At 38.7% G+C, this 25,939-nt stretch overlaps 1 protein-coding gene across 5 annotated transcripts in view; it reads left to right on the top strand.

The window, feature by feature from the left end:
- The window catches only part of LOC128929677 (uncharacterized), a 71,680-nt gene that overhangs the window by 30,600 nt on the left and 15,141 nt on the right, over window positions 1-25,939 (top strand). For 4 of the 5 annotated variants that reach the window (XM_054245272.2, XM_078348388.1, XM_078348386.1 and 1 more), the window contains exon 2: window positions 23,157-23,230. In XM_054245272.2, coding sequence (XP_054101247.2) covers window positions 23,157-23,230 — 74 coding nt within the window. Of the gene's footprint in view, window positions 1-15,849; window positions 17,041-23,156; window positions 23,231-25,939 lie in introns of those variants that run through there. The other variant, XM_078348387.1, reaches the window with a different exon arrangement.

Below are 25,939 nucleotides of genomic sequence, written 5' to 3'. Positions count from 1 at the left end.
TGAGTAGAAATTGGCTCAGAGGGAGCAAGAACTCTGTAGAGAAGAGGAAGCCCCAAAAGGGAATGCCCTGAGGTACGTGACAGATGCTGCTGGAGGGAATAAAGATGAAGCTAGAAAGGAGTGGGAGATTGAAGCTGAAGGTTTCTAGCTGGTGCAATTATCAGTCATGGTCTGCTGGTAATAACTATAGGAGTTCCTCTTTTTTAACTTTTTTTTGAGACAAAGTCTCACTCTGTTGCCCAGGCTGGAGGGCAGTGGCATGATCTAGACTCACTGCAACCTCCATCTCCTAGATTCAAGTGATTTTTATGCCTCATCCTCCTGAGTAGCTAGGATTACAGGTTCATGCCACCATACCCAGCTAATTTTTGTATTTTTAGTTGAGATGGGGTTTCACCAGGTTGGCCAAGCTGGTCTCAAACTCCTGACCTCAGGTGATCCACCCACCTTGGCTTCCCAAAGTGCTGGGATTACAGGCATGAGTCAACACACCAGGCCAGGAGTTCTTCTTAATATCCCTTTGGACCATTGATGAAATGAGATTCACTGCATTATAGGGAATGACAAATCATCTTCCATGGAACTGCTGTTATGGACTAAGTTTGGTTTACTTTTTGTGACAGAGAAGAACAGTATAGGTGGTAAGCCAATTAATTTGTTTCATTGTATTTTGGGGCTATATTTTACACTAATTCAAAGATTCCACATTTTATTTATGTACTTATTTATTTTTGAGACAGAGTTTCATTCTTGTTTCCTAGGCTGGAGTGTAATGGTGCAATCTCAGCTCACCACAACTTCTGCCTCCTGGGTTCAAGCTTTTCTCCTGCCTCAGCCTCCTGAATAGCTGGGATTACAGGCATGCACCACCACACCCAGCTATTTTTCTATTTTTAGTAGAGACGAGTTTTCTCTCTGTTAGCCTGGCCGATCTTGAACTCTTTACCTCAGGTGATCTGCCTGCCTTGGCCTCCTAAAGTGTTGGGATTACAGTTATGAGCAACTGTGACCAGCCTCTTTTATTTTATATTTTTAGAGAGAGTTATGGGGTCTCACTGTGTTGGCCAGGTTGGTCTTGAACTCCTGGCCTCAAGTGATCCTCCCACCTTGGCCTCCTAAAGTGCTGGGAATACAGGCATGAGCCACCACACCCAGCCTCATTTTATTCTTTGATTCAGTTTACAACTCTGTATCATCTATGCCATCACTTTTTTGTTACATGTAACGTTTTCAGATTTGTGAAAAAGATTTGATAATTCTAAGGAATTAATCTGAGAAACAGAATATTTAGAAGTTATATTTTTATTGGGAGACATTTTTATAAGTTTATGTGATTTCCTATATTTAAAAAAATGTAAGAAAAATTTAAAGCTGGTTTTTCTCTGTGCTTGATTATTTTTTTTAAGAGGAGGAAAAAAGAACTTTTCACAGAACAATTGCCAAGTCAGCAAGGAGAGCCTCAGCCCTTGAAGAGACCCACTTGCTAGTGACTTGGCAGTGTCAAACAAATGTTCAACTTTTATTCTGACATGTTTTGAAGAATTTGATTGAAACTATATATGTCCAGATAACACTCAGCAAAGTACCCTTCTTGCAGTTGTTTCAAGATATATTTGGAAACAAAGAGATGACCTTGGACTCAGCTGATTTTCCTATTTAGGATTTTTCTCTAGATCTACTGAATAGTAATATTCCCCAACATTGAAAATTCAACCAATGGAAAAACATTTTAGTTACTATGTAAGTCCTATGATAGAGAAGTTTTTCTCCCAGCAATATATTCTGCTTCTAAAATAAATGATATATTTAGCCCACAAACTCTATATTAGCTTTCTACCCATCTACTTCAAAATACATTTAGGAACACCTTTGTTTTCCATCAGAGCGCCTTTTTGTAATCTAAATTGACTACCCTTGCTTTTTAAAATATTTTAGGATCTCAGAAATAACCCGCAGTTAACTCTTTGCCTTTGCTTTCTGGCATTTAAATTTTCATTTGAAGCCAGAGTTCATTGGAGCTTGATGTAAAAGCTAAAAGAAGACTTTGGAGGCCCTGACATCCCCTTCTAAGGCTATTGCCACCTGTCCAGATGACAACAGAAGTCCTGCTGGTGTATTACTCAAACCTGAATGCCAAGGTCCAGTTGTGTCTACATTTAGCCCATGGAGATGGATGTTTTAACTATCATTAAAGTGACATCCTTTCAGTTACCATTTTGCATATTTTGGAGGATTCAGCAGTTCCATTTTTAATTTGTTGTCATGGTCACAGGATAAGACATAGGTAACCTCTCTGATAGGGTGATTTTACTTTTAAGCAATTAAATACTTATTTTAGTCTGATCATTGTCCTACATGGTGTATTACCAGGGATAGTCACATTTTCTATTTTCATATGATTTCCTAAGATGTTATAGGCAATTAGAGCATTTACAGAGATTAATATGTTGTTAGCTACAGTCTCCAGCATGTGCAATACATTAATTCCCAGTAAAATGCTGTGTTACACATATGCACATGCAAACACACACATGTGGAAATAGATACACCGTATTATAACCCTTTATTAAAGGATAGCTTGTTCTCAAGGATTCCTTCTTGCTTGATTTCAAATTAAGTGTTAGTCATGTGTTAGCCACAAGGTGAGTGATTTTGAAAAGGTAGCCAAGAGATTTTTAAACTATTACCACAAAGTAAATAAAAAATGAGTGATTACCACTTAAGATAATTTTAAAGATGTCCCATCTCATCAGATGACATACTGATCTTAAATTTTTAATTGTTATACATTATTGCACCAGTATTACTTTGCAGTCTCTTAACTCAAAAACTGGAAACTTTTATTTTTAATCTGACATTTACTCATTTATAAAAACAGGTTTTACATGGGGGTGGCTATTCTGTGTACATTTCCATTATTGTAGTGAAGTTGAACTTGAGCAATTGCTAAAGTCACCACACTGCCCTAATTAAGTAAATAAGATCATGTACTACTCAAGCTAATTGATTTTATAGAATACACAGGAAAAGTAAAGTTTGATTTTCCTGGTGTCAGAGATGCTGCCAGCTATACAACTTTTGAACTGTACTTTTTAAAGTTTTGAAGAAAGAAAATAAGATGATCTACAGGATGTTCCTAAGGTCTGTAGTACTCAAGGATGATTTTAATGAGGAAAATGTCTCAAAAAAAGGTAATTTTATTTTAAGTTATAGATTAAATCTGCATTTTGCTGAATGTTTTTATGGAACATTATGTGTTTTCAAAAGTATGTTTTCTCATCCTTCTTCTAAAAATATGGACAAAAGTTTGAGCCAAAAGGTCAGAATATTCCTGCATGGTTTGTGGTTATTACATTTGTCAGTATGTTTCAGGAGTCTATTTTTCTCTATCCATCTCTCCTTATATTTTTAGATACTCTTAACCAAATCAGTATTATTGATGTTCAGTTAGTATTCATTGCTTGAAGGTGAGAACTTCTCTGTCAGCCTTTCTAAAACAGGAGAGATTTCTGGAAATACAGATAACATGGTTCCCTAAATTTTTTTATGTGTCTTCCATAGATGGAATTCATATCCAGCTGTCTGCACATTTATATGGAATCTGGTTTATCCAAATAAGAAAAAGAAACCTTTGATTTGATGGGATTTTCAGTCCCAAATATCTTACCTTGATCTTTCATTTACAAAATCCAGATGTGTTTATTTAAGGATGCAGATCTGGCTGACACGGTAGCTCACATCTGTAATCCCAGCACTTTGGAAAGTCAAAGTGGGTGGATCACAAGGTCAGGAGTTCGAGAGCAGCCTGGCCAACATGGTGAAACCTTGTCTCTACTAAAAATACAAAAATTAGCCCGGTGTGGTGGTATGCTTCTATAGTCCCAGCCACTCAGGAGGCTGAGGCAGGAGAATCGCTCGATCTCAGGAGGCAGAGGTTGCAGTGAGTCAGGCTCATGCCATTGTACTCCAGCCTAGGTGACAGAACAAGACTCTGTCTCAAAAAAAAGAGGCCAGGCACAGTGTCTCATGCCTGTAATTCCAGTACTTTGGGAGGCCAAGGTGGGTGCATCATGAGGTTAGAAGTTCCAGACCAGCCTGGCCAATATAGTGAAACCCTGTCTCTACTAAAACTACAAAAAATTAGCTGGGCATGGTGGCACATGCCTGTAATCTTAACTACTGTGGAAGCTGAGACAGCAGAATCACTTGAACCTGGGAGGCAGAGGTTGCAGTGAGCCGAGATCATGCCACTGCATTCCAGCCCAGGCAATGGTGAGAGACACTGTCTCAAAAAAAAAAAAAGAAAAGAAAAGAAAAGAAAAAGGATGCAGATCCAATATGCTTTTAAAAATTTTCTTTAGCCAGGCATGGAGGGGGAAGCAGGAGGATATCTTGAGCCAGAGAGTTGTTCAAGGCTGCAGTGAGCTATAATCAGGCCACTGCACTCTAGCCTGGGCAACAGAGTAAGATCTTGTCTCTAAAAAAAGAAAAAATAAACTTTCTTTGTTTTCTGTCTCTCACCTTCTCCAACATTTTTTGTTCATATATATTTTTCCCTCCCTTTTTATGAGTGTTATACTATTCAATTTTTTTCTGATTCTCTCTCACACAAATTTTCTTATCAGTAGTAAGTTCACTTTTGAAGCATCTTTCAAAAGCATTTTTTATTTAAAAAAATATGCCACAGACATGATTGCATAACTCTCAATATACCAAAAGCCACTGAATGTGTAAATACCCAAAAGTCCTCTTTAAATTGGTGAATTGTATGATGTGAGTTATGTTCCAATAAAATTCTTAAAAATTGAAATGCATGCTCAATGTATCAAAATTCAAATAATATCAAAGAATACTAAATAAAAAAAATAAAAAGCCCTCACCTGCCCCAGTCTTCTCACTCCTTGGAGATATTTCCACAATTCAGTTTTGAAATACTCTTCCAGATACTGTAATATGCACAAGCACAAATACGCATTTACATTCTTTTAAAATTTTATGCCAATGCTAGGCATGGTGGCTCATGCCTGTAACCCTAACACTTTGATAGTCCAAGGTGGGCAGATCACTTGAGGTCAAGAGTTCAAGATCAGCCTGGCCAACACGGTGAAACCCCATTTCTACTAAAAATACAAACATTAGCCATGGGTGGTGGTGTGTGCCTGTAATCCCAGCTACTTTACTTGGGAGGCTGAGGTAGGAGAATCTCTTGAACCCAGGAGGTATAGGTTGCAGTGAGCTGAGATTGTGCCACTGCACTCCAGCCTGGGCAACAGCAAGACTATGTCTCAAAAAGAAAGTGTTATATTCACTGTCTACAACACGTTTTTGGAATTAAACCATAATTTGTAATCATAGGTACAGAGTTATCTAAATAGTTACCAGTATTCTACTATATGGATATAGCACAATTAATAAGTTCCTTATTGAACATCCTACTACATATGTCTTCCCACCCTTCTGCAAGCATATCTCTAAGAAAAATGCTAGAATTGTTGGGTTCAGAAGTGTGTGCTTTAACATTTTAATAGATATTGCCAAATTGCCCTCCAAAAAGCTGGTGCCAATTTGTATGCCCAGGAGCTGGATATGACCATGCCTAGTTTGCTGTCTCCTTGCCAATACTAGGAATACTAGCTTTATAACAGCCTTGCCAATATGATGGATTTAAAGAATCATTTTGATTTATATTTTAAAAATTATGAGAGTGGTTGAGTTTTTTATGGCCCAGTTTAATTATGTAATATTTTTCTGTAATTGAAAAAGAAACCCATACAATTATTATAGAAATTTTGAACGATACAGGAGATAATTAAGATCATCCAGATTATTACAATTTATAATTTTCCTTTAGGCTTCTTTCTATGTAACTCATCTTGTGATTATTTTTAACAAATGATGAAGGCTGGTAAAGAATTATCTTTTAAATATGCAATTTATAAAATAAAGGCATAATGTAGCTACTTAGAGTATTACTTTGAGCCCTTTTAATCAAGGTGCTGTGTAAATATTCAGTGGATTGAGCTCCACTCTGCCAAGCTTTTTGTATCAGCTAGTGGAAAAATCATTAACATTCTTTCCTTGACACTGTCCTGTCACTACCAAGTCTCAAACTGGTTGAGATTTCCTTGGAGCATATAGGTATGTTAGTGGTGGAGGTGCAACTCTATGATCCCTTAATGGCAGTGAAAATAGAGGAATCCTATACCTTTAAAAAGGAGCATACACATTTCCTTAAATATATATGTGTGTGTTTACAGACACATGTATGTTTATGGTTCTGTGTATATATATTATAATTACACATATACACACTATGTAAACAAGACGAGGTCAGTAAGTCAGGACAAGAACATACAGAAGGTGTGATGAACCCTGGGAAACAGTAAATGATTAGCATGTAGGGTCAGCCATTCAAAGACAGACATCCTGGATGCTTTCATACCTGGTTCTCCTTTTGGACTGTAGGAGCATGGAATGCAGGACTGGTTTCGATTTCTAGTTATCTTGCCTGTGCCTCCTTAAGCAGATAGGCAGTGGTGATGATTAAATATTAGTTACATAATGAATGACAGGGAAAGAGTATTCCTTGAGCAAATCGCTTAACTGCTCTGGACCTGGATTTCATTCCCTACAATTTCCAAGAATTATTGAAAGGATCAATTCAGGTAATGTATGAAAATGCTACATGAGACTGGGAACCCTCTTCAAGGAAACTGTCTTCTCATTCTTTTCACAGAGCTCCATATGGTTCCCATTCAGGCCCCAGTCAAGGTGGTCCTAGTATATAGCAACTGCCAAAGCCTTCAATTGTTTTGGCTAAACAGACAGAGAATAAAGTAAACATAATATCACCTTATAATTACAAGTAACCCTCCCCAGTGTCTCTAGTATACCTTACATGGAAAGACTTGTGTCCTCTTATACAAAAAGAGGCAGCCAATGATATTTTTGTCACGATATTTACTAGAGAACAATTTAAGTGATCTGATTGTAATGAGAAAACTTGATATTTATAGTATGTCCTGGGAACTTTGACATCTTAGTCACTGCTGCTTTCTCAGTGGTTCTAGGTACATAAATTTAATAATAGAGCACCCACCAGTCTTAGGATAAAGTTCATAGCAAATGGATGCTATTGTGACTATAAGACACTTAGAAATGCATCTGTGTGATTATTGTTTAAAGGCAGAGATGCTAACTCTGGAAATCACATGATGCATGTATGGAATAGTAGCTATTCTGTGAGCTGGGCTTTTGGTATCTTGTATCAAATTGTCAAAAACAGAAGCAGTAGTTACATTTTGAAGTTGTGATGAAATTTTCAAAAGCTATGCAATATTTTCTGTATTACTCAAGATAGATTCTATAACCCTTTAAGTTTGTTGAAAGAGGAAGCTAGTGTATTATAAATCAGTTAAAATGAGAATGAATTTAGAATATAAAATAGCATCAGCTCATAGACCTTAGACAAGATGTAAGTTTTTATTAAAACTTTATATAAATAGAAACATCAGTCTTTTTAAATGTAATACCATAAATATAATAAACTGGCACATAAACTTTCCCTTTTTTATTTGTAACCAAAAGAATTGCATAATCAGGCAGGAAGCAAGAAGTAAAAATAATTAAAATTAAACCAAGTGGTCAGTTTTCACTGATCTAGAAAGAGTAAAAAACAAAAGTAAACACAGCCAGCAAGTTTCTTTATCAAATTTGAAATTGTTTCCATTTCAGTTATATCTTAATAGCATTATAAAAATGAAATTTTTTTTTGAGACAGAGTCTCACTCTGTTGCCAGGTGCCAGGCTGGAGTGGAGTGGTGCAATTTCAGCTCACTGCAACTTCCGCCTCCCAGATTCAAGCAATTCTCCTGCCTCAGCCTCCTGAGTAGCTGGTACTACAGGTGTGCACCACCACACCCAGCTAATTTTTGTATTTTAGTGGAGACAGGGTTTCACTATGTTGGCCAGGATAGTCTCAATCTCTTGACCTTATGATCCACCGCCTCAGCCTCCCAAAGTGCTGGGATTACAGGCGTGAACCACTGTACCTGGCAAAAATGAAATTTTATTAAGGTTTTTTACTCAACACCATGCTTTTTTTTAAAAAAAAATTTTTAATTATAGTTAAAAAACTCCAGAACATAAAATTTACTATTTAACCATTTTTCTATGTGACATACAGTAAAGTCTGCATATTGTTGTACAGCATATCTCCAGAACACTTGTCATCTTGCAAAACTGAAACTCTTTTTTTTTTTTTTAATTTTTTATTGGATTTTAGGTTTTGGGGTACATGAGCAGAGCATGCAAGACAGTTGCGTAGGTACACACATGGCAGTGTGCTTTGCTTTTCTTCTCCCCTTCACCCACATTTGGCATTTCTCCCCAGGCTATCCCTCCCCACCTCCCCCTCCCACTGGCCCTCCCCTTTTCCCCTCAATAGACCCCAGTGTTTAGTACTCCCCTTTCTGTGTCCATGTGTTCTCATTTTTCATCACCCACCTATGAGTGAGAATATGCGGTGTTTCATTTTCTGTTCTTGTGTCAGTTTGCTGAGGATGATGTTCTCCAGATTCATCCATGTCCCTACAAACGACACGAACTCATCATTTCTGATTGCTGCATAATATTCCATGGTGTATATGTGCCACATTTTTCCAATCCAGTCTATTATCAATGGGCATTTGGGTTGATTCCAGGTCTTTGCTATTGTAAACAGTGCTGCAATGAACATTCGTGTACATGTGTCCTTATAGTAGAACGATTTATAGTCTTTTGGATATATACCCAGTAATGGGATTGCTGGGTCAAATGGAATTTCTATTTCTAAGGCCTTGAGGAATCGCCACACTGTCTTCCACAATGGTTGGACTAATTTACACTCCCACCAACAGTGTAAAAGTGTTCCTTTTTCTCCACATCCTCTCCAGCATCTGTTGTCTCCAGATATTTTAATGATCGCCATTCTAACTGGCGTGAGATGGTATCTCAATGTGGTTTTGATTTGCATCTCTCTGATGACCAGTGACGATGAGCATTTTTTCATATGATTGTTGGCCTCATATATGTCTTCTTTCGTAAAGTATCTGTTCATATCCTTTGCCCACTTTTGAATGGGCTTGTTTGTTTTTTTCCTGTAAATCTGCTTGAGTTCTTTGTAAATTCTGGATATCAGCCCTTTGTCAGATGGGTAGACTGCGAAAATCTTTTCCCATTCTGTTGGTTGCCGATCCACTCTAGTGACTGTTTCTTTTGCCGTGCAGAAGCTGTGGAGTTTCATTAGGTCCCATTTGTCTATTTTGGCTTTTGTTGCCAATGCTTTCGGTGTTTTGTTCATGAAGTCCTTGCCTACTCCTATGTCCTGGATAGTTTTGCCTACATTTCCTTCTAGGGTTTTTATGGTGCCAGGTCTCATGTTTCAGTCTTTAATCCATCTGGAGTTAATTTTAGTGTAAGGGGTCAGGAAGGGGTCCAGTTTCTGCTTTCTGCACATGGCTAGCCAGTTTTCCCAACACCATTTGTTAAACATGGAATCCTTGCCCCATTGCTTGTTTTTGTCAGGTTTATCAAAGATTGTATAGTTGTATGTATTTTGTGTTGCCTCTGGTGCTTCTGTTTTGTTCCATTGGTCTATATCTCTGTTTTGATACCAGTACCATGCTGTTTTGATTACTGTAGCCTTGTAGTATAGTTTGAAATCCGGTAGTGTGATGCCCCCCGCTGTGTTCTTTTTGCTTAGAATTGACTTGGCTATGCGGGCTCTCTTTTGGTTCCATATGAAGTTCATGGTGGTTTTTTCCAGTTCTGTGAAGAATGTCAATGGTAGCTTGATGGGGATAGTGTTGATTCTGTAAATTACTTTGGGCAGTATAGCCATTTTCACGATATTAATTCTTCCTAACCATGAACATGGAATATTTCTCCATCTGTTTGTGTCCTCTCTGATTTCTTTGAGCAGTGGTTTGTAGTTCTCCTTGAAGAGGTCTCTTACGTTCCTTGTGAGTTGTATTCCAAGGTATTTTATTCTTTTTGTAGCAATTGCAAATGGCAGTTCGCTCTTGATTTGGCTTTCTATAAGTCTGTTATTGGTGTAGACGAATGCTTGTGATTTTTGCACATTGATTTTATATCCTGAGAGTTTGCTGAAGTTGCTTATAAGTTTCAGGAGTTTTTGGGCTGAGGCGATGGGGTCTTCTAGGTATACTATCATGTCGTCTGCAAATAGAGACAATTTGGCTTCCTCCTTTCCTATTTGAATACACTTTATTTCTTTTTCTTGCCTGATTGCTCTGGCTAGAACTTCCAGTACTATATTGAATAGGAGTGGTGAAAGAGGGCATCCTTGTCTCGTGCCAGATTTCAAAGGGAATGCTTCCAGTTTTTGCCCATTCAGTATGATATTGGCTGTTGGTTTGTCGTAAATAGCTTTTATTACTTTGAGATACGTTCCATCAATAATGAGTTTATTGAGGATTTTTAGCATAAAGGCTGTTGAATTTTGTCGAATGCCTTCTCTGCGTCAATTGAGATAATCATGTGGTTTTTGTTTTTGGTTCTGTTTATGTGGTGAATTACGTTTATAGACTTGCGTATGTTGAACCAGCCTTGCCTCCCTGGGATGAATCCTACTTGATCATGATGAATAAGTTTTTTGATTTGCTGTTGCAATCAGCTTGCCAATATTTTATTGAAGATTTTTGCATCTATGTTCATCATGGATATTGGCCTGAAGTTTTCTTTTCGCTTTGGGTCTCTGCCGGGTTTTGGTATCAGGATGATGTTGGTCTCAGAAAATGATTTGGAAAGGATTCCCTCTTTTTGGATTGTTTGAAATAGTTTTAGAAGGAATGGTACCAGCTCCTCCTTGTGTGTCTGGTAGAATTCGGCTGTGAACCCGTCTGAACCTGGGCTTTTTTTGTGTGGTAGGCTGTTAATCACTGCCTCAACTTCAGACCTTGTTATTTGTCTATTCATAGTTTCAGCTTCCTCCTGGTTTAGGCTTGGGAGGACACAGGAGTCCAGGAATTTATCCATTTCTTCCAGGTTTACTAGTTTATGTGCATAGAGTTGTTTGTAATATTCTCTGATGATGGTGTGAATTTCTGTGGAATCTGTGGTGATTTCCCCTTTATCATTTTTTATTGCATCTATTTGGTTGTTCTCTCTTTTCTTTTTAATCAATCTGGCTAGTGGTCTGTCTATTTTGTTGATCTTTTCAAAAAACCAGCTCTTGGATTTATTGATTTTTTGAAGGGTTTTTCGTGTCTCAATCTCCTTCAGCTCAGCTCTGATCTTAGTAATTTCTTGTCTTCTGCTGGGTTTTGAGTTTTTTTGATCTTGCTCCTCTAGCTCTTTCAATTTTGAAGATAGGGTGTCAATTTTGGATCTCTCCATTCTCCTCATATGGGCACTTATTGCTATATACTTTCCTCTAGAGACTCCTTTAAATGTGTCCCAGAGGTTCTGGCACGTTGTGTCTTCGTTCTCATTGGTTTCGAAGAACTTCTTTATTTCTGCCTTCATTTCATTGTTTATCCAGTCAACATTCAAGAGCCAGTTGTTCAGTTTCCATGAAGCTGTGCGGTTCTGGGTCGGTTTCTGAATTCTGAGTTCTAACTTGATTGCACTATGGTCTGAGAGGCTGTTTGTTATGATTTCAGTTGTTTTGCATTTGTTGAGCAGTGCTTTACTTCCAATTATGTGGTCAATTTTAGAGTAGGTGTGATGTGGTGCTGAGAAGAATGTGTATTCTGTGGATTTGGGGTGGAGAGTTCTGTAAATATCTATCAGGTTTGCTTGCTCCAGGTCTGAGTCCAAGCCCTGGATATCCTTGATGATTTTCTGTCTGGTTGATCTGTCTAGTATTGACAGTGGAGTGTTAAAGTCTCCCACTATTATTGTGTGGGAGTCTAAGTCCTTTTGTAAGTCATTAAGAACTTGCCTTATGTATCTGGGTGCTCCTGCATTGGGTCCATATATGTTTAGGATCATTAGCTCTTCTTGTTTTATTGATCCTTTTACTATTATGTAATGGCCTTCTTTGTCTCTTTTGATCTTTGTTGCTTTAAAGTCTATTTTATCAGAGATAAGAATTGCAACTCCTGCTTTTTTTTGCTTTCCATTAGCTTGGTAAATCTTCCTCCATCCCTTTATTTTGAGCCTTTGTGTATCCTTGCATGTGAGATGGGTTTCCTGGATACAGCACACTGATGGGTTTTGGATTTTTATCCAATTTTCCAGTCTGTGTCTTTTGATTGGTGCATTTAGTCCATTTACATTTAGGGTTAATATTGTTATGTGTGAATTTGATACTGCCATTTTGATGCTAAGTGGCTGTTTTGCCTGTTAGTTGTTGTAGATTCTTCATTATGTTGAAGCTCTTTAGCATTCAGTGTGATTTTGGAATGGCTGGTACTGATTGATCCTTTCTATGTGTAGTGCCTCTTTTAGGAGCTCTTGTAAAGCAGGCCTGGTGGTGACAAAATCTCTGAGTACTTGCTTGTTCGCAAAGGCTTTTATTTTTCCTTCACTTCTGAAGCTCAGTTTGGCTGGATATGAAATTCTGGGTTGAAAGTTCTTTTCTTTAAGAATGTTGAATATTGGCCCCCACTCTCTTCTGGCTTGTAGTGTTTCTGCCGAGAGATCTGCTGTGAGTCTGATGGGCTTCCCTTTGTGGGTGACCCGACCTTTCTCTCTGGCTGCCCTTAGTATTCTCTCCTTTATTTCAACCCTGTTGAATCTGACGATTATGTGCCTTGGGGTTGCTCTTCTTGCGGAATATCTTTGTGGTGTTCTCTGTATTTCCTGCCATTGAGTGTTGGCCTGTCTTGCTAGGTGGGGGAAATTTTCCTGGATGATGTCCTGAAGAGTATTTTCCAGCTTGGATTCATTCTCTTCGTCCCCTTCTGGTACACCTATCAAACGTAGGTTAGGTCTTTTCACATAGTCCCACATTTCTTGGAGACTTTGTTCATTCTTTTTTGCGCTTTTTTCTCTAATCTTGGTTTCTCGTTTTATTTCATTGAGTTGGTCTTCGACTTCAGATATTCTTTCTTCTGCTTGGTCGATTCGGCTATTGAAACTTGTGTTTGCTTCGCGAAGTTCTCGTATTGTGCTTTTCAGCTCCTTTAATTCATTCATATTCCTCTCTAAGTTATCCATTCTTGTTATCATTTCCTCGAATCTTTTTTCAAATCTTTTTTCAAGGTTCTTAGTTTCTTTGCATTGATTTAATACATGATCTTTTAGCTCACAAAAGTTTCTCATTATCCATCTTCTGAAGTCTAATTCTGTCATTTCGTCCCAGTCATTCTCCATCCAGCTTTGTTCCCTTGCTGGTGAAGAGTTTTGGTCCTTTCTAAGAGGCGAGGTGTTCTGGTTTCGGGTGTTTTCCTTCTTTTTGCGCTGGTTTCTTCCCATCTTTGTGGATTTGTCCGCTGGTCGTCTGCGTAGTTGCTGACTTTTCGATTGGGTCTCTGAGTGGACACCCAGAATGTTGATGATGAAGTATTTCTGTTGCTTGGTTTTCCTTCTACCAGTCTAGCCCCTTCGCTGTACGACTGCTGAGGTCCGCTCCAGACCCTGCTTGTCTGGGGTGCACCTCTAGCAGCTGTGGCACAGTGAGGGATGCTACCAGTTTCTTTTTCTGCTCTCTGTCCCAGGATGATGCCTGCCTAATGTCAGTCTTTTGGATATAGAGGGGTCAGGTACCTGCTTGAGGAGACAGTTTGTACTTTATATGGGCTTAATTGTTGAGCTGTGAGCTCTTTTGTTCATTCAGGGCTGTTAGGCTGCTATGTTTGATTCTGCTGCAACAGAGCTCATTAAAAAACCCTTTTTTTTTTCTCAAATGCTCTGTGTTGAGGGGTTTGGGCTTTATTTTTGGATGTTCGATGAGGTGTTCTGCCCAGCTAGAAGGCAGACTAACCACTGTTTGGCTGCCGAGGCACCGCCCTGCTGTTGTGTGATTCGCCCTGTTCCTGCAGGCTCTGCTGTGCTCTCCGCCATGCCCTGCGGCGGAGTCTTTTTGTTGTAGTGTGTTGCCTCGGCATCGGCAGGCTGCATCAGCAGTGGGCGTGTATCTCAGTAAGGACGGGCTGGCTGGGTCAGCAGTGGGCATGTATCTCAGTTGGGGCGGGTTGCCTCGGCAACGGCTGGCTGCGTCAGCAGTGGGCGTGTATCTCAGTTGGGGCGGGTTGCCTCCGTAGTGGTGGACGTCCCTCCCCCACAGAGCATCTCAGACCATTTGCTCGGGATAGTTTGAAATCGTGGTTTTGTTCGTCCCACTCGGTATCCCAAACGATCTGATCCTGCAATCCCCTGGGCTGGGCTACTGTCCAAGTCTCGTTCAGTCTCAAGTCCAGCCCTCTCAAGTCTCAGGTGGCCAGTTCAACAGGGCACCCGGACAAGCACACCCTGTGGGGATTGCTGGGTAGGGCCGGCCACCGCCGCCCCAGCTGCCGGCTTCGCCAGGCAGACGTACTGCCTGGCGTCCCGTGTCTTCTTTATACTTGGGAGTTTTTCCATTCTGTGGGCAACAACGATCAGTTGGAAATGCAGCTCAGACTCACCGTTTGCAGATTCAACCCGAGCTCCAATCCTGGGTTGTTCTCACAGCGCCATCTTGAGTCCTGCTTTCTTTTACAGATTTTTTAAAATTTTTCATGTCATCCATCACATAACCCGTGAACAGGAACAGTTATTTCTTCTTCTTCATTCTTTGTATCTTTTATTTCTGTTTCTGGCTTTATTGCCTTGAGCCAAATTCTTAATATAACGTTAAAGAGAAGTAATAAACATGAACATCCTTACTTGTTTCCAAACTTAGGGAGAAGGTGTTAAATCTTTCATTAATACGTATGATGTCACCTTTAGAATTCATGTTAATGTTACTTATTAGGTTAACAATTTTTTTTTTCTATTTCTAGTGTGCCCAGAGGGGAAGTTTGGTTGGCTGGCTGGTTGGTTGGCTGGTTAGTTGGTTTTATCATGAATGAAGTTAAATTTTGTCAAATTCATTTTTTTATTAATTGATAACATCATGTTGTTTTTCTTCTTTAGACAGTTAAGTCGTGGGTTATGTTGATTTTTGAGAAATGAATTAAATTTGCATTCTCACAATAAACCGAGTTTGGCCATGATGTATGTAATTTATTCACATTTGTAGAGGATGTTTGTTTCTTTCTTCACAAAATGTAAGTATCTGCACTTTTTCTTTCTTTCTTCTTTCTGTATCTATTTTCGTTACTGGGGCAATTTTCCCATCATAAAATCAGTTGGGGTGTTTTCTTTCTTTTATTCTTTAGAAAAGAATATCATAAAATTGGCTTTTAAATGTTTGTTGTATTTTGCCAGTAAAACCATCTAGGCCTAGAAACTTCTTTTTCGGAAAAGTTTAAACATGAATTCAATTTTTTAAAAGTAGCTATGTGAGCACTTATATTGGCTTGAGTGAATTTTGAAGATAAAAATCCGTTCCAATCATAAGAGAAATACCTTGGAAACAATTGTTTCACTTAATCTAGATTAGCTAACTTATATACAGTAAGCTGTTTGTTTTCTTATTCTTTTAATAGAATAATAGAATTATTATTAATACAGTAATATGATATCTGTAGTGATAGCCAACTTTTCATTTCTAATAATCACAAGTTTTTTTCATGTTGAGTTTTATTTTATCAGTTTGATGCATGGCGTTTTACTTTTATTACTCTTTTTAAAAAATAAGCTTGGAATGTCATTAATTTCCTCCATCGTTTTATGTTCTTAAGTTTGTTTCTGCTCTTATCTTTGTTATTAACCCTTCCTTATTCTTGTTTTGCGTTTACCTTTTTTCTAATTTCTTTAGATGAAAATCTTGGATGTTAATTTTAGACACGTATTTTATTCTAATATAAGCACTTCATGATATAACTGTACCTTTAACCACTGCATTTGCTACAGAGTTCAAATTTTGATATGCAGTATTTTTATTTTTATTAGGGCTAAAATATTTCTGTATTTGCCTTGAAAGCTTGTCTTTGACTCAACTCCCAGTGTTTGAAGATGTTCCTTTTCTCTTTCTTCCATTAATTACTAATTTAATTCCATTAAGTCAGAGAACATACTTCGATTTAAATTATTTTACTGTGTTAACATTTATTTTACAACTCATGATATATTTTGTTGAATATTCTATACACATGTAAAAGGATTTTGTGTTCTGACAAGGTACAGTGACTTATGCTTGTAATCCCAATGTTTTGGAATGCCAAAGTTGGAAGATTTCTTGAGCCTAGGAAGTTTGAGAGCAGGCTGGGAATAAAACAAGACTTCCTCTCTAAAATAATAATAATAATAAATTTTAAATTAGCCAGTAATGGTGGTGTGCACCTGAAGTCATAGCTACTTGGAAGGCTGAGGCAAGAGGATTATTTGAGCACAGGGTTTTGAGGCTGCTGTGAGCTATATTCAGTTCACTGAACTTCAGCCTAAGTGATAAATCAAGGTTCTTTCCCCCAAAGAAGTGTGTTATTTCCTTGTTAGTGTTGTATAAATATTTATTAGATTTGATTGGTGTATGGTGCTATTCAGTTACCCTAAATTCTCAGATATTCTGTCTGATAGTTCTGCTGATCACCAAAAAGAAGGAATGTTGAAGTGCCCAACTGTAATAGTGAACTTACTTAGTTTTCAGTTCAGTTTGTCAGTTTTTGCATCCTGAATTTCAGAACTGTTATTTGCATCTATATGTTTTAAATTAGTTCATCTTGTTGGAGAATTACCCCTTTTTACAGTATGCAATTCTTATGTTTCTCCTTGGTAATTATACTTGTCCTGAATTTTATTATCTGTGGTGTTTATATAACCACTCTATCTAGTTTTATTTTGATTGGCATTTACATGGCATATCTTTTTCATTCTTTTACTTTCAATCTAAATATACCTTTATGTTTTAGGTAAGTTTCTTGGGAAAAACATATCCAGAACAAATGGGATGTATTTATCTTCTGTTTATACAAGTCCAAGATGCAGTCAGCAAGTTGGAGACTCACAAGGGTGGTTGGTGTAGTCCTAGTCCAAATTCAAAGGTCTAATAAACAGCAAAATGCATTTTTATGGACTGGACTCAGTTCTATCTCCCCAAATTGATGTTGAATTCCTAATCCGCAATGTGATGATATTTGGAAATGGGGCCTTTACAAAGTAATTAGGGTTAGATAAGGTCATGAGGATGGGCCCTTATGCTGACATTAGTACTGTTATAAGAAGAAATGCCATAAAGCATGCTTCTTTTCTCTTTTTCTCTCTCTACAATGTGAGAACACAGGAAGACAGTCACCATCTACAAGCCAGGAAGGGAGCTCTCACTGGGGAACAAAATCAGCTGGCACCTTAATCTTGGACTTTTCTGCCTCTGGAACTGTGAGAAATAAATTACTATTTTTTAAGCCACACAGTCTGTGGTACTTTGTTATAGTAGCTTGAGCTGACCAATATACTAATGGTGTAGTTCCAGTCCAACTCTTGATGCCTGAGGACAAGAAGAAACCATGGTGTAGTTCCAATTAAAAAGTTGGCAAGCTCAGCCATGTGTGGTAGCTCATGCATAAAATCCCAGGGCTTTGGGAGGTTGAGATGGGCAGATCATGAGGTCAAGTGTTTGAGACCAGGCTGGCGAACATAGTGAAAACCCATTTCTATTAAAAGTATGAAAAATTTGCTGGGCATGATGGCAAGAGCCTGTAATCCCAGCTACTCAGAAGGCTGAGGCAGAAGAATTGCTTAAACTCAGGAGGTTTAGCCATGTTGGTCAAGCTGGTTTCAAATTCTTGACCTCAAGTGATCCACCGGCCTCAGCCTTCCAAAGTGGTGAGATTACTTACAGGAATGAGCCACCATGCATATCTTATGTTATACTGACATATATTATACCTACAAATATTGAGAACCTTTTCAAAAATATTTTAATTTTTCTTTCAACTGTGAAACATATTCTAAAACTGAAGAGGAGAGTTATATATAGTCTATTATGTTTATTCACTTATTTATCATTTCTGTTTCTTGACTTTTTCAAGTTGTTTTGAGCTTTTAATCAAATTTTCCTTTGTTGCGGAAATTTTCTTTCACAATTATTTTTGATCAGGTCTTCAGATAATGAATTATCTTAGTTTTCCTCCACTTTGTATATAGTTTTTGATCTTAATTCTTAAAGAATATTTTCATGGGATATAGAATTCTAGGGAGATGGTTCTTTTCTTTTCAGCATTTACACTTCCCCTAGACACCATGGATTCAAATGAGATTTTCACAATCATTCAAATCACCATTCTGCTCTAAGTAGTACATATATTTCTCTAATTTCACAAACTTTTCTTTGTGTTTGGTTTCCAGCTTTTTGATTATGATGTATCTGACCTTGGATTTATTTAAATTTATCCTGTTTGGGAGGTATTGAGTATATTAAAGCTATTAATTATTAGTTACTGAGTGTATTAAAGTATTGATTTATATGTTTTACCAAATGAGATAATTTTAGCCATTATATATCTCAAATATTTTTTCTCACCACACTATTTTTCTTCTCCTTCTAGAGCACCAATAGTATGAATGTTAAAACTTTTGGTACTGGCCCACAGGTCCTTGGGATATGGCTAATTTTTTTTCTAATTTTCTCTACACTGTTTGAAATGGATAATTTCTAATTCTCTATCTTCAAGTTTAGTTATCTTCTACTTTGTCTTCTCTATTCTGCTGTTGAAACTTTTCAATAATAATGAGGTTTTTCTAATTTCCATATTTTAATTTTTAGTGGTAAAATATATTTTGCTATTATTTTTATCTATGACTTTGTTGAGAATTGCTATCATCCTATTTATTTAAAAAAGAGTGTTTGCCTTTACTACTGTATCATTTTTATAATAGCGGTTTTAAAGTCCTTGTCAGATAATTCTGATTTCTATGTCATCTGGGTTTTGGTACATGCTGATTATTTTCTCCCATAACATTAAATATTTTCCAGCTTCTTCTTATACAGAGAAATTCTAAATTGTGTTCTAAACATTTTAAATATTATGTTATGATTGTCTGAGTCTTGGTTAAAACCTAAGAGAAATGTTGACATTTAGTTTAGCAGGCAATCAACGTGGTGAACTCAGGCCCCAAGTTCTCCCTAGCCTTTCAAGGCTTGTGGTTTTAGTGTTAGTTCCATTTTCAAAGTCTTTGAAATGCTATTTATGTCTTTCTGCGTTTTCTACACCCAGGGGCTGGTCTGAGATTTTGGTGGTGGTCTATGTCTTATTTTTGTTTTCAGAGTTCTTAGTATAATATTTAGGGCCAGCTTCATGAAAACAAAGCTCAGGGGTGAGGCCAAGAGTTTATAAGCAAATTTATCTGTTGTTTTTTATCCCCAGTATTTTCTGTCCAGAAAACTGAAGATTTCATGATCCTTTTCCATTGTACACTTTCTATTACTGATGCTTCATCCAAGGTCAAGCAGCAGGAGGGCAGAGACATAAGAATGAAACAGGGATTTGCCCATCCCCTGGAAACTACCACTCCTATTGCTGGAGATAAAGGTTATCCTTCCTCAGAGCAATAATATGTGTCCCTTGCTGTGGCGCTGTTACTATAGGACACTCCTACCCCACAAGTCAGAACCAAAGGGTTTGTTGTTGTTGCTGTTTTGAGATGGAGTCTCACTCTGTCGTTAGGCTGGTGTGCAGTGACGCAATCTTGGCTCACTGCAACATCCACCTTTCCAGTTCAAGCACCTGCCTCAGCCTCCTGAGTATCTGGAATTAGACATGTGCACCACCATGCCTGGCTAATTTTTTCTATTTTAGTAGAGATGGGGTTTCACTATGTTGGCCAGTATGGTCTCAATCTCCTGACCTCATAATCTGCTTGCCTTAGCCTCCCAAAGTGCTAGGATTATGTGCATCAGCCACCATGCCCAGCCACCAGAGGGTCTTCTGGAGCTTTCTCTATTCATACTAATTCCCACTTCCATGTTTCAGGGTGTGTTGGGTCCAGGCCAGGGAGTTACTGAAAGGGAAAAACACAGCATAGTAAACTCACCACTAGTGTGGTTGACTCCAAATTCTGGTTTTCTCCAATTTGACTGCTCTTTATTTTGCGTAGGCTTTAGATAGCTGCTCAGTGTATTCTCTCAATAATTAATAGCTGCCTTCAATGATAGATAAGGATGAAATATGCTTACTATGTGTTACTCAGAATCAAAAAACCATGGTTGAGTTTTGAAACCAACCTTATGACCTGTTTTGTTTGAAAGAATGCAATACTAAAATGTGCCAAACAAATTTTATTTAAGCTATGGTAAGTTTGCTCTTTATTTTAAAATAACAAGCCATCCAATTGGGGACAAACAGGCAACTTACTTGCTTGCCTGAGAGTTACCTTGCCTGTGTATCTGCTCCTGGAACTTCTTATTTCCTTCATGAGAACAGTCTGGCTTTTGCTATAACTTTAGCCTTTGCTAGCCTCCCTGTGACTGTGCCAGTCTCAGGTTGCTCTCATCTTTCAGAGAGTCTTACTCATCATTGGATAACCAGCCATTCACCTGGGGGCACACAGGCAACTTACTTGCTTGGCTGTAAATTATGCTGTAGGTGAATCTGCTTCTAGTGCTGTTTTGTTTTTTCATGAAAGCAGATTGGCTTTTGCTATGACTTAAGCCTTTAATGGCCTCCCCATAGCTGTGCCTGTTTTAAGTTGCTCTCACCTTTCAGAGAGTCTTATCTGTCATTGGCTAAGCAGCCATCCACCTGGAAGTCACACAGGCAACTTCCTTGCTTGGCTATGAATTATGCTGCTGGTGAATCTGCTCCTAGAGCTGCTTGATTCCTCAAAGGGAGCAGACTGGCTGTTCTCATGACTTTAGCCTTTGCTTTTCTCCCTCGCAGCTGTGCCTCACCTTTCAGAGAGTCCAATGCATCACTGGCTAACAAGCCATCCCCCTGGGGGCAAACAGTCAAATTACTTGCTAGTATGGGAGTTACCATTTCTGTGCATTACAGATGAAAAAATGCAGTCAGATACAAATTGCCAGTAAATGAGTGAGGTAGGGAGTCATGAGCCACTCACAGAGAGAGATCACAACTACATGACCCTGACTAGTTCACCCTCTCCCTATTTATTCAGTACAGGTTTAATAACAGAGGCTCTAGGTTAACAGTATGAGTTAAGCTGTAAGTACAGAAAGATTAAAGGCCAGGTTCTGAGACCAAAGCAAACACCATTAGAGGGTAATCTCCCTGGCCAACTTCCCCGTGAGAAGGCCATCTGGCTCAAAGGTTAGTTTTAAGACCACATAAGTAAACAAGTTATTCAGATAAACTCCCCCACATAGCCTAGCCATTTGCTTTTCTTATTAACTAACAGTAAAGGAGATTTAGGCTGCCTTCACCTGAAACATCTACTAAAACTATACAAATTTCTTGGCCCTCCAAGGTTTGTGACTATATGCTATAACTTTCTCTAATATTTTTTTCTTAATATTTTTACCACTGCCCTTAGTGAATTCCCACAATATGTTTTACCAAAGTACCAGGCCCTCATAGATAATAAAATTACTAAAAAGACTCATTAATACTTGCTTCCAGAATTTTTCAAACATTTATTCATTAAAAATTTATTTGTATAGAATTTTCCCAGATTGTTAACCAAATGGATAATTTGTTTATAGGACTGCTAAAACTAAATTATTAAAAGAATTTCTATCTGTATTCTTATTAACTTTATGAATTTCAGTGTTTAAAACTGACATCCTGATTATGTTAAAGCTCTAGAAATTTAACAGATATACTGAGATAATTTATCATACATCTTCAAGTGAAAAAAATGTTTAGGATTTGCTACTATTGTAATTGATAAAACCCAACTTGTAATGGACATATGTTAACACATAATCACCCACATGGTGACAAAGGGACATGAAATCATGAAAAGGTCAGCCCCTACTTATTGAAAGATTACCCATAAGCAAATTTCTAAAGACACTCTGAATGGCAGTGAATGATTAATGGTAGGATTTCAAAAGTGTTTCTGAACCTTGAGGTTTTTTGTTTGTTTGGTTGTTGCTGTTATTATTGTTAGAGACAAGAGTCTCACTATGTTGCTCAAGCTTGGACTACAGAAACATGCCACTGTGCTCAACTTCAAAAAAAAATTTAAACACATTCAGGCCTTATTAGATCTATTACATCAAAATCTTCAGGGGAAAGCCTACAATTTTAGACTTTTAACAAAATGTCCTCAGGTCACTATAATGCACAATTCTGAGAATTAGTGCAGCAGACAATCACTTCAGTCCCATCTCTCACCCACATGGCTAATTCCCTTTATCAGTTGGACATGTGGCCAAAAAGAGAAAAGAGTAAGAGATAGAGTCATTTATTAAAACTCCAGTTAATTTTCCTGGGCATGGGTATAACAAGTATATTCAAAACCCAACTTAATTTTGCTATTTATAAGCTTCTTATCTTCCACCTTCCCACCAAGACATTCTAGATTTGAGCATTCTAGATTTGAGAGGAGAATTTAGACTCTCATCTAAGTGGCTGTTTCTGCCAGGCTGAGTAATAAGTCAGTTAATAATTTGTTCCACATTCTGCAGAAGTGTTTCTCACCTTGTCACCACGTATTCACTGCCAATCTGGTTTCCTCACAGTCCTCCTAAAATTAATCTCCAGGCAAGTTTCAATTTACTCTTTTTTGCAAACCAAAAATTATTAGACCCAAAGGTAAAGAGAACCTTGTCTCAACACATAAACTGGAAGAACAACAAACTAAACAAACAAACAAACCAAACTCTTCTTGACATTTTTTCCTCATTACCTAATTTCCAACTGACTTGAATATTTCTGACTGCTCTCCCTTTCCCTGCCCATTTTTCCCTCTTAAGCCTTGCCATTGAGAGATAATACATCAGTATTTTAGAAAAATCATCATCAGCAGCACGATGTCTAATTATTGTAAGTTGCTTTAGTTTTGTTTGAGTTTTAAGATAAAGCTTATTTCCAGGGCGTATTTTCTTTCCTGTGTTGTTTTATGCTAATTAGGAAAAAAATCATAACGCTGCATAGAAAAAAATTGAAAGAATTATTTTCCAAAGAGCATTTTTAAAACTGTGCCCTTTAATGTGTCTTTAAAAGTATCCAGAACTTAGACTCAAGATGGCGCTGTGAGAACAACCCAGGATTGGAGCTTGCGTTGTGTCCGCGGAGAGGTGAGTCTGAGCTGCATTTCCAGACTGATCTTTGTTGCCCATGAAACGGGGAAATTCCCAAGTGAAGAGGAGATGCGGGACGCCAGGCAGAACCTCCTCCTGGAGAAGCCAGCAGCCGGGGTGGCGGTGGCAGGCCCTGCCCAGCGCTCCCCACAGGGCGTGCTTCTCCGGGTGCCCTGTTGAACCGGCAACCGGAGACGTGAGAGGGCTGGACTTGAGACTGAGCTAGACTTGGACAGTGGGCCAGCCCAGGGGATTGCAGAGACAGAGCGTTAGGGGTGGCCTAGTGGGACAAACAAAACCGCAATCTCAAACAAGCCCCGTGCAGACGGCCCGAGATGCTCTGTGGGGGAGGGGCGTCCAACATTACCGAGGCAACCCGCCCCAACTGAGATACACGCCCATTGCTGACGCAGCCAGCCATTGCCGAGGCAACCCATCCCTACTGAGATACACGCCCACTGCTGACGGACCTCCCATTGCCAAGGCAACCCGCTACAACAGAGAGACTCTGCCGGAGGGCATGGCAGAAAACACAGCAGAACAGCAGAGCCAGGGCGAGCCTCACGACAGCAGGGCGGAGCCTCGGCAGGCAAACAGTGGCTAGTCTGCGTCCTAGCTGGGCAGGACCTCAATGGACATCCAAAAATAAGGCCCAAACCCCTCAACACAGAGCATTTGAGAAAAAAAAGGGTTTTTTTAATGAGCTCTGTTGCAGCAGAATCAAACATAGCAGCCTAACAGCCCTGAATGAACAACAGAGCTCACAGCTCAGCAATTAAGCCCCTATAAAGTACAAACTGTCTCCTCAAGCAGCTCCCTGACCCCTCTATATCCAAAAGACTGACATTAGGCAGGCATCATCCTGGGACAAAGAGAGCAGAAAAAGAAACTGGTAGCATCCCTCGCTGTGCCACAGCAGCTAGAGGTGCACCCCAGACAAGCAGGGTCTGGAGCGGACCTCAGCAGTCGTACAGCGAAGGGGCTAGACTGGTAGAAGGAAAACCAAGCAACAGAAATACTTCATCATCAACATTCTGGGTGTCCACTCAGAGACCCAATCGAAAAGTCAGCAACTACGCAGACGACCAGCGGACAAATCCACAAAGATGGGAAGAAACCAGCGCAAAAAGGAGGAAAACACCCGAAACCAGAACACCTCGCCTCCTAGAAAAGACCAAAACTCCTCCCCAACAAGGGAACAAAGCTGGACAGAGAATGACTGTGACAAAATGACAGAATTAGACTTCAGAAGATGGATAATGACAAACTTTTGTGAGCTAAAAGATCATGTATTAAATCAATGCAAAGAAACTAAGAACCTTGAAAAAAGATTTGAAAAAAGATTCGAGGAAATGATAACAAGAATGGATAACTTAGAGAGGAATATGAATGAATTAAAGGAGCTGAAAAACACAATACGAGAACTTCGCGAAGCATGCACAAGTTTCAATAGCCGAATCGACCAAGCAGAAGAAAGAATATCTGAAGTCGAAGACCAACTCAATGAAATAAAATGAGAAACCAAGATTAGAGAAAAAAGCGCAAAAAGGAATGAACAAAGTCTCCAAGAAATGTGGGACTATGTGAAAAGACCTAACCTACGTTTCATAGGTGTACCAGAAGGGGACGAAGAGAATGAATCCAAGCTGGAAAATACTCTTCAGGACATCATCCAGGAAAACTTCCCCCACCTAGCAAGACAGGCCAACACTCAATTGCAGGAAATACAGAGAAGACCACAAAGATATTCCGCAAGAAGAGCAACCCCAAGGCACATAATCGTCAGATTCAACAGGGTTGAAATAAAGGAGAGAATAATAAGGGCAGCCAGAGAGAAAGATCGGGTCACCCACAAAGGGAAGCCCATCAGACTCACAGCAGATCTCTCGGCAGAAACACTACAAGCCAGAAGAGAGTGGGGGCCAATATTCAACATTCTTAAAGAAAAGAACTTTCAACCCAGAATTTCATATCCAGCCAAACTGAGCTTCAGAAGTGAAGGAAAAATAAAATCCTTTGCGAACAAGCAAGTACTCAGAGATTTTGTCACCACCAGGCCTGCTTTACAAGAGCTCCTAAAAGAGGCACTACACATAGAAAGGATCAACCAGTACCAGCCATTCCAAAATCACACTGAATGCTAAAGAGCATCGACATAATGAAGAATCTACAACAACTAACAGGCAAAATCACCACTTAGCATCAAAATGGCAGTATCAAATTCACACATAACAATATTAACCCTAAATGTAAATGGACTAAATGCACCAATCAAAAGACACAGACTGGCAAATTGGATAAAAATCCAAAACCCATCAGTGTGCTGTATACAGGAAACCCATCTCACATGCAAGGATACACAAAGGCTCAAAATAAAGGGATGGAGGAAGATTTACCAAGCAAACGGAAAGAAAAAAAAGCAGGAGTTGCAAATCTCATCTCTGATAAAATAGACTTTAAAGCAAAAAAGATCAAAAGAGACAAAGAAGGCCATTACATAATGGTAAAAGGATCGATACAACAAGAAGAGCTAACGATCCTAAACATACATGGACCCAATGCAGGAGCACCCAGATACATAAGGCAAGTTCTTAATGACTTACAAAAGGACTTAGACTCCCACAAAATAATAGTGGGAGACTTTAACACTCCACTGTCAATACTAGACAGATCAACCAGACAGAAAATCAACAAGGATATCCAGGG

The sequence above is a fragment of the Callithrix jacchus genome, chromosome 14 (assembly GCF_049354715.1).
Source record: "Callithrix jacchus isolate 240 chromosome 14, calJac240_pri, whole genome shotgun sequence".
NCBI classification, from domain to species: Eukaryota; Metazoa; Chordata; class Mammalia; order Primates; family Cebidae; genus Callithrix; species Callithrix jacchus.
The sequence above is the reverse complement of the archived record's forward strand: the minus strand, read 5'-3'. Positions and strand labels throughout refer to the sequence as shown.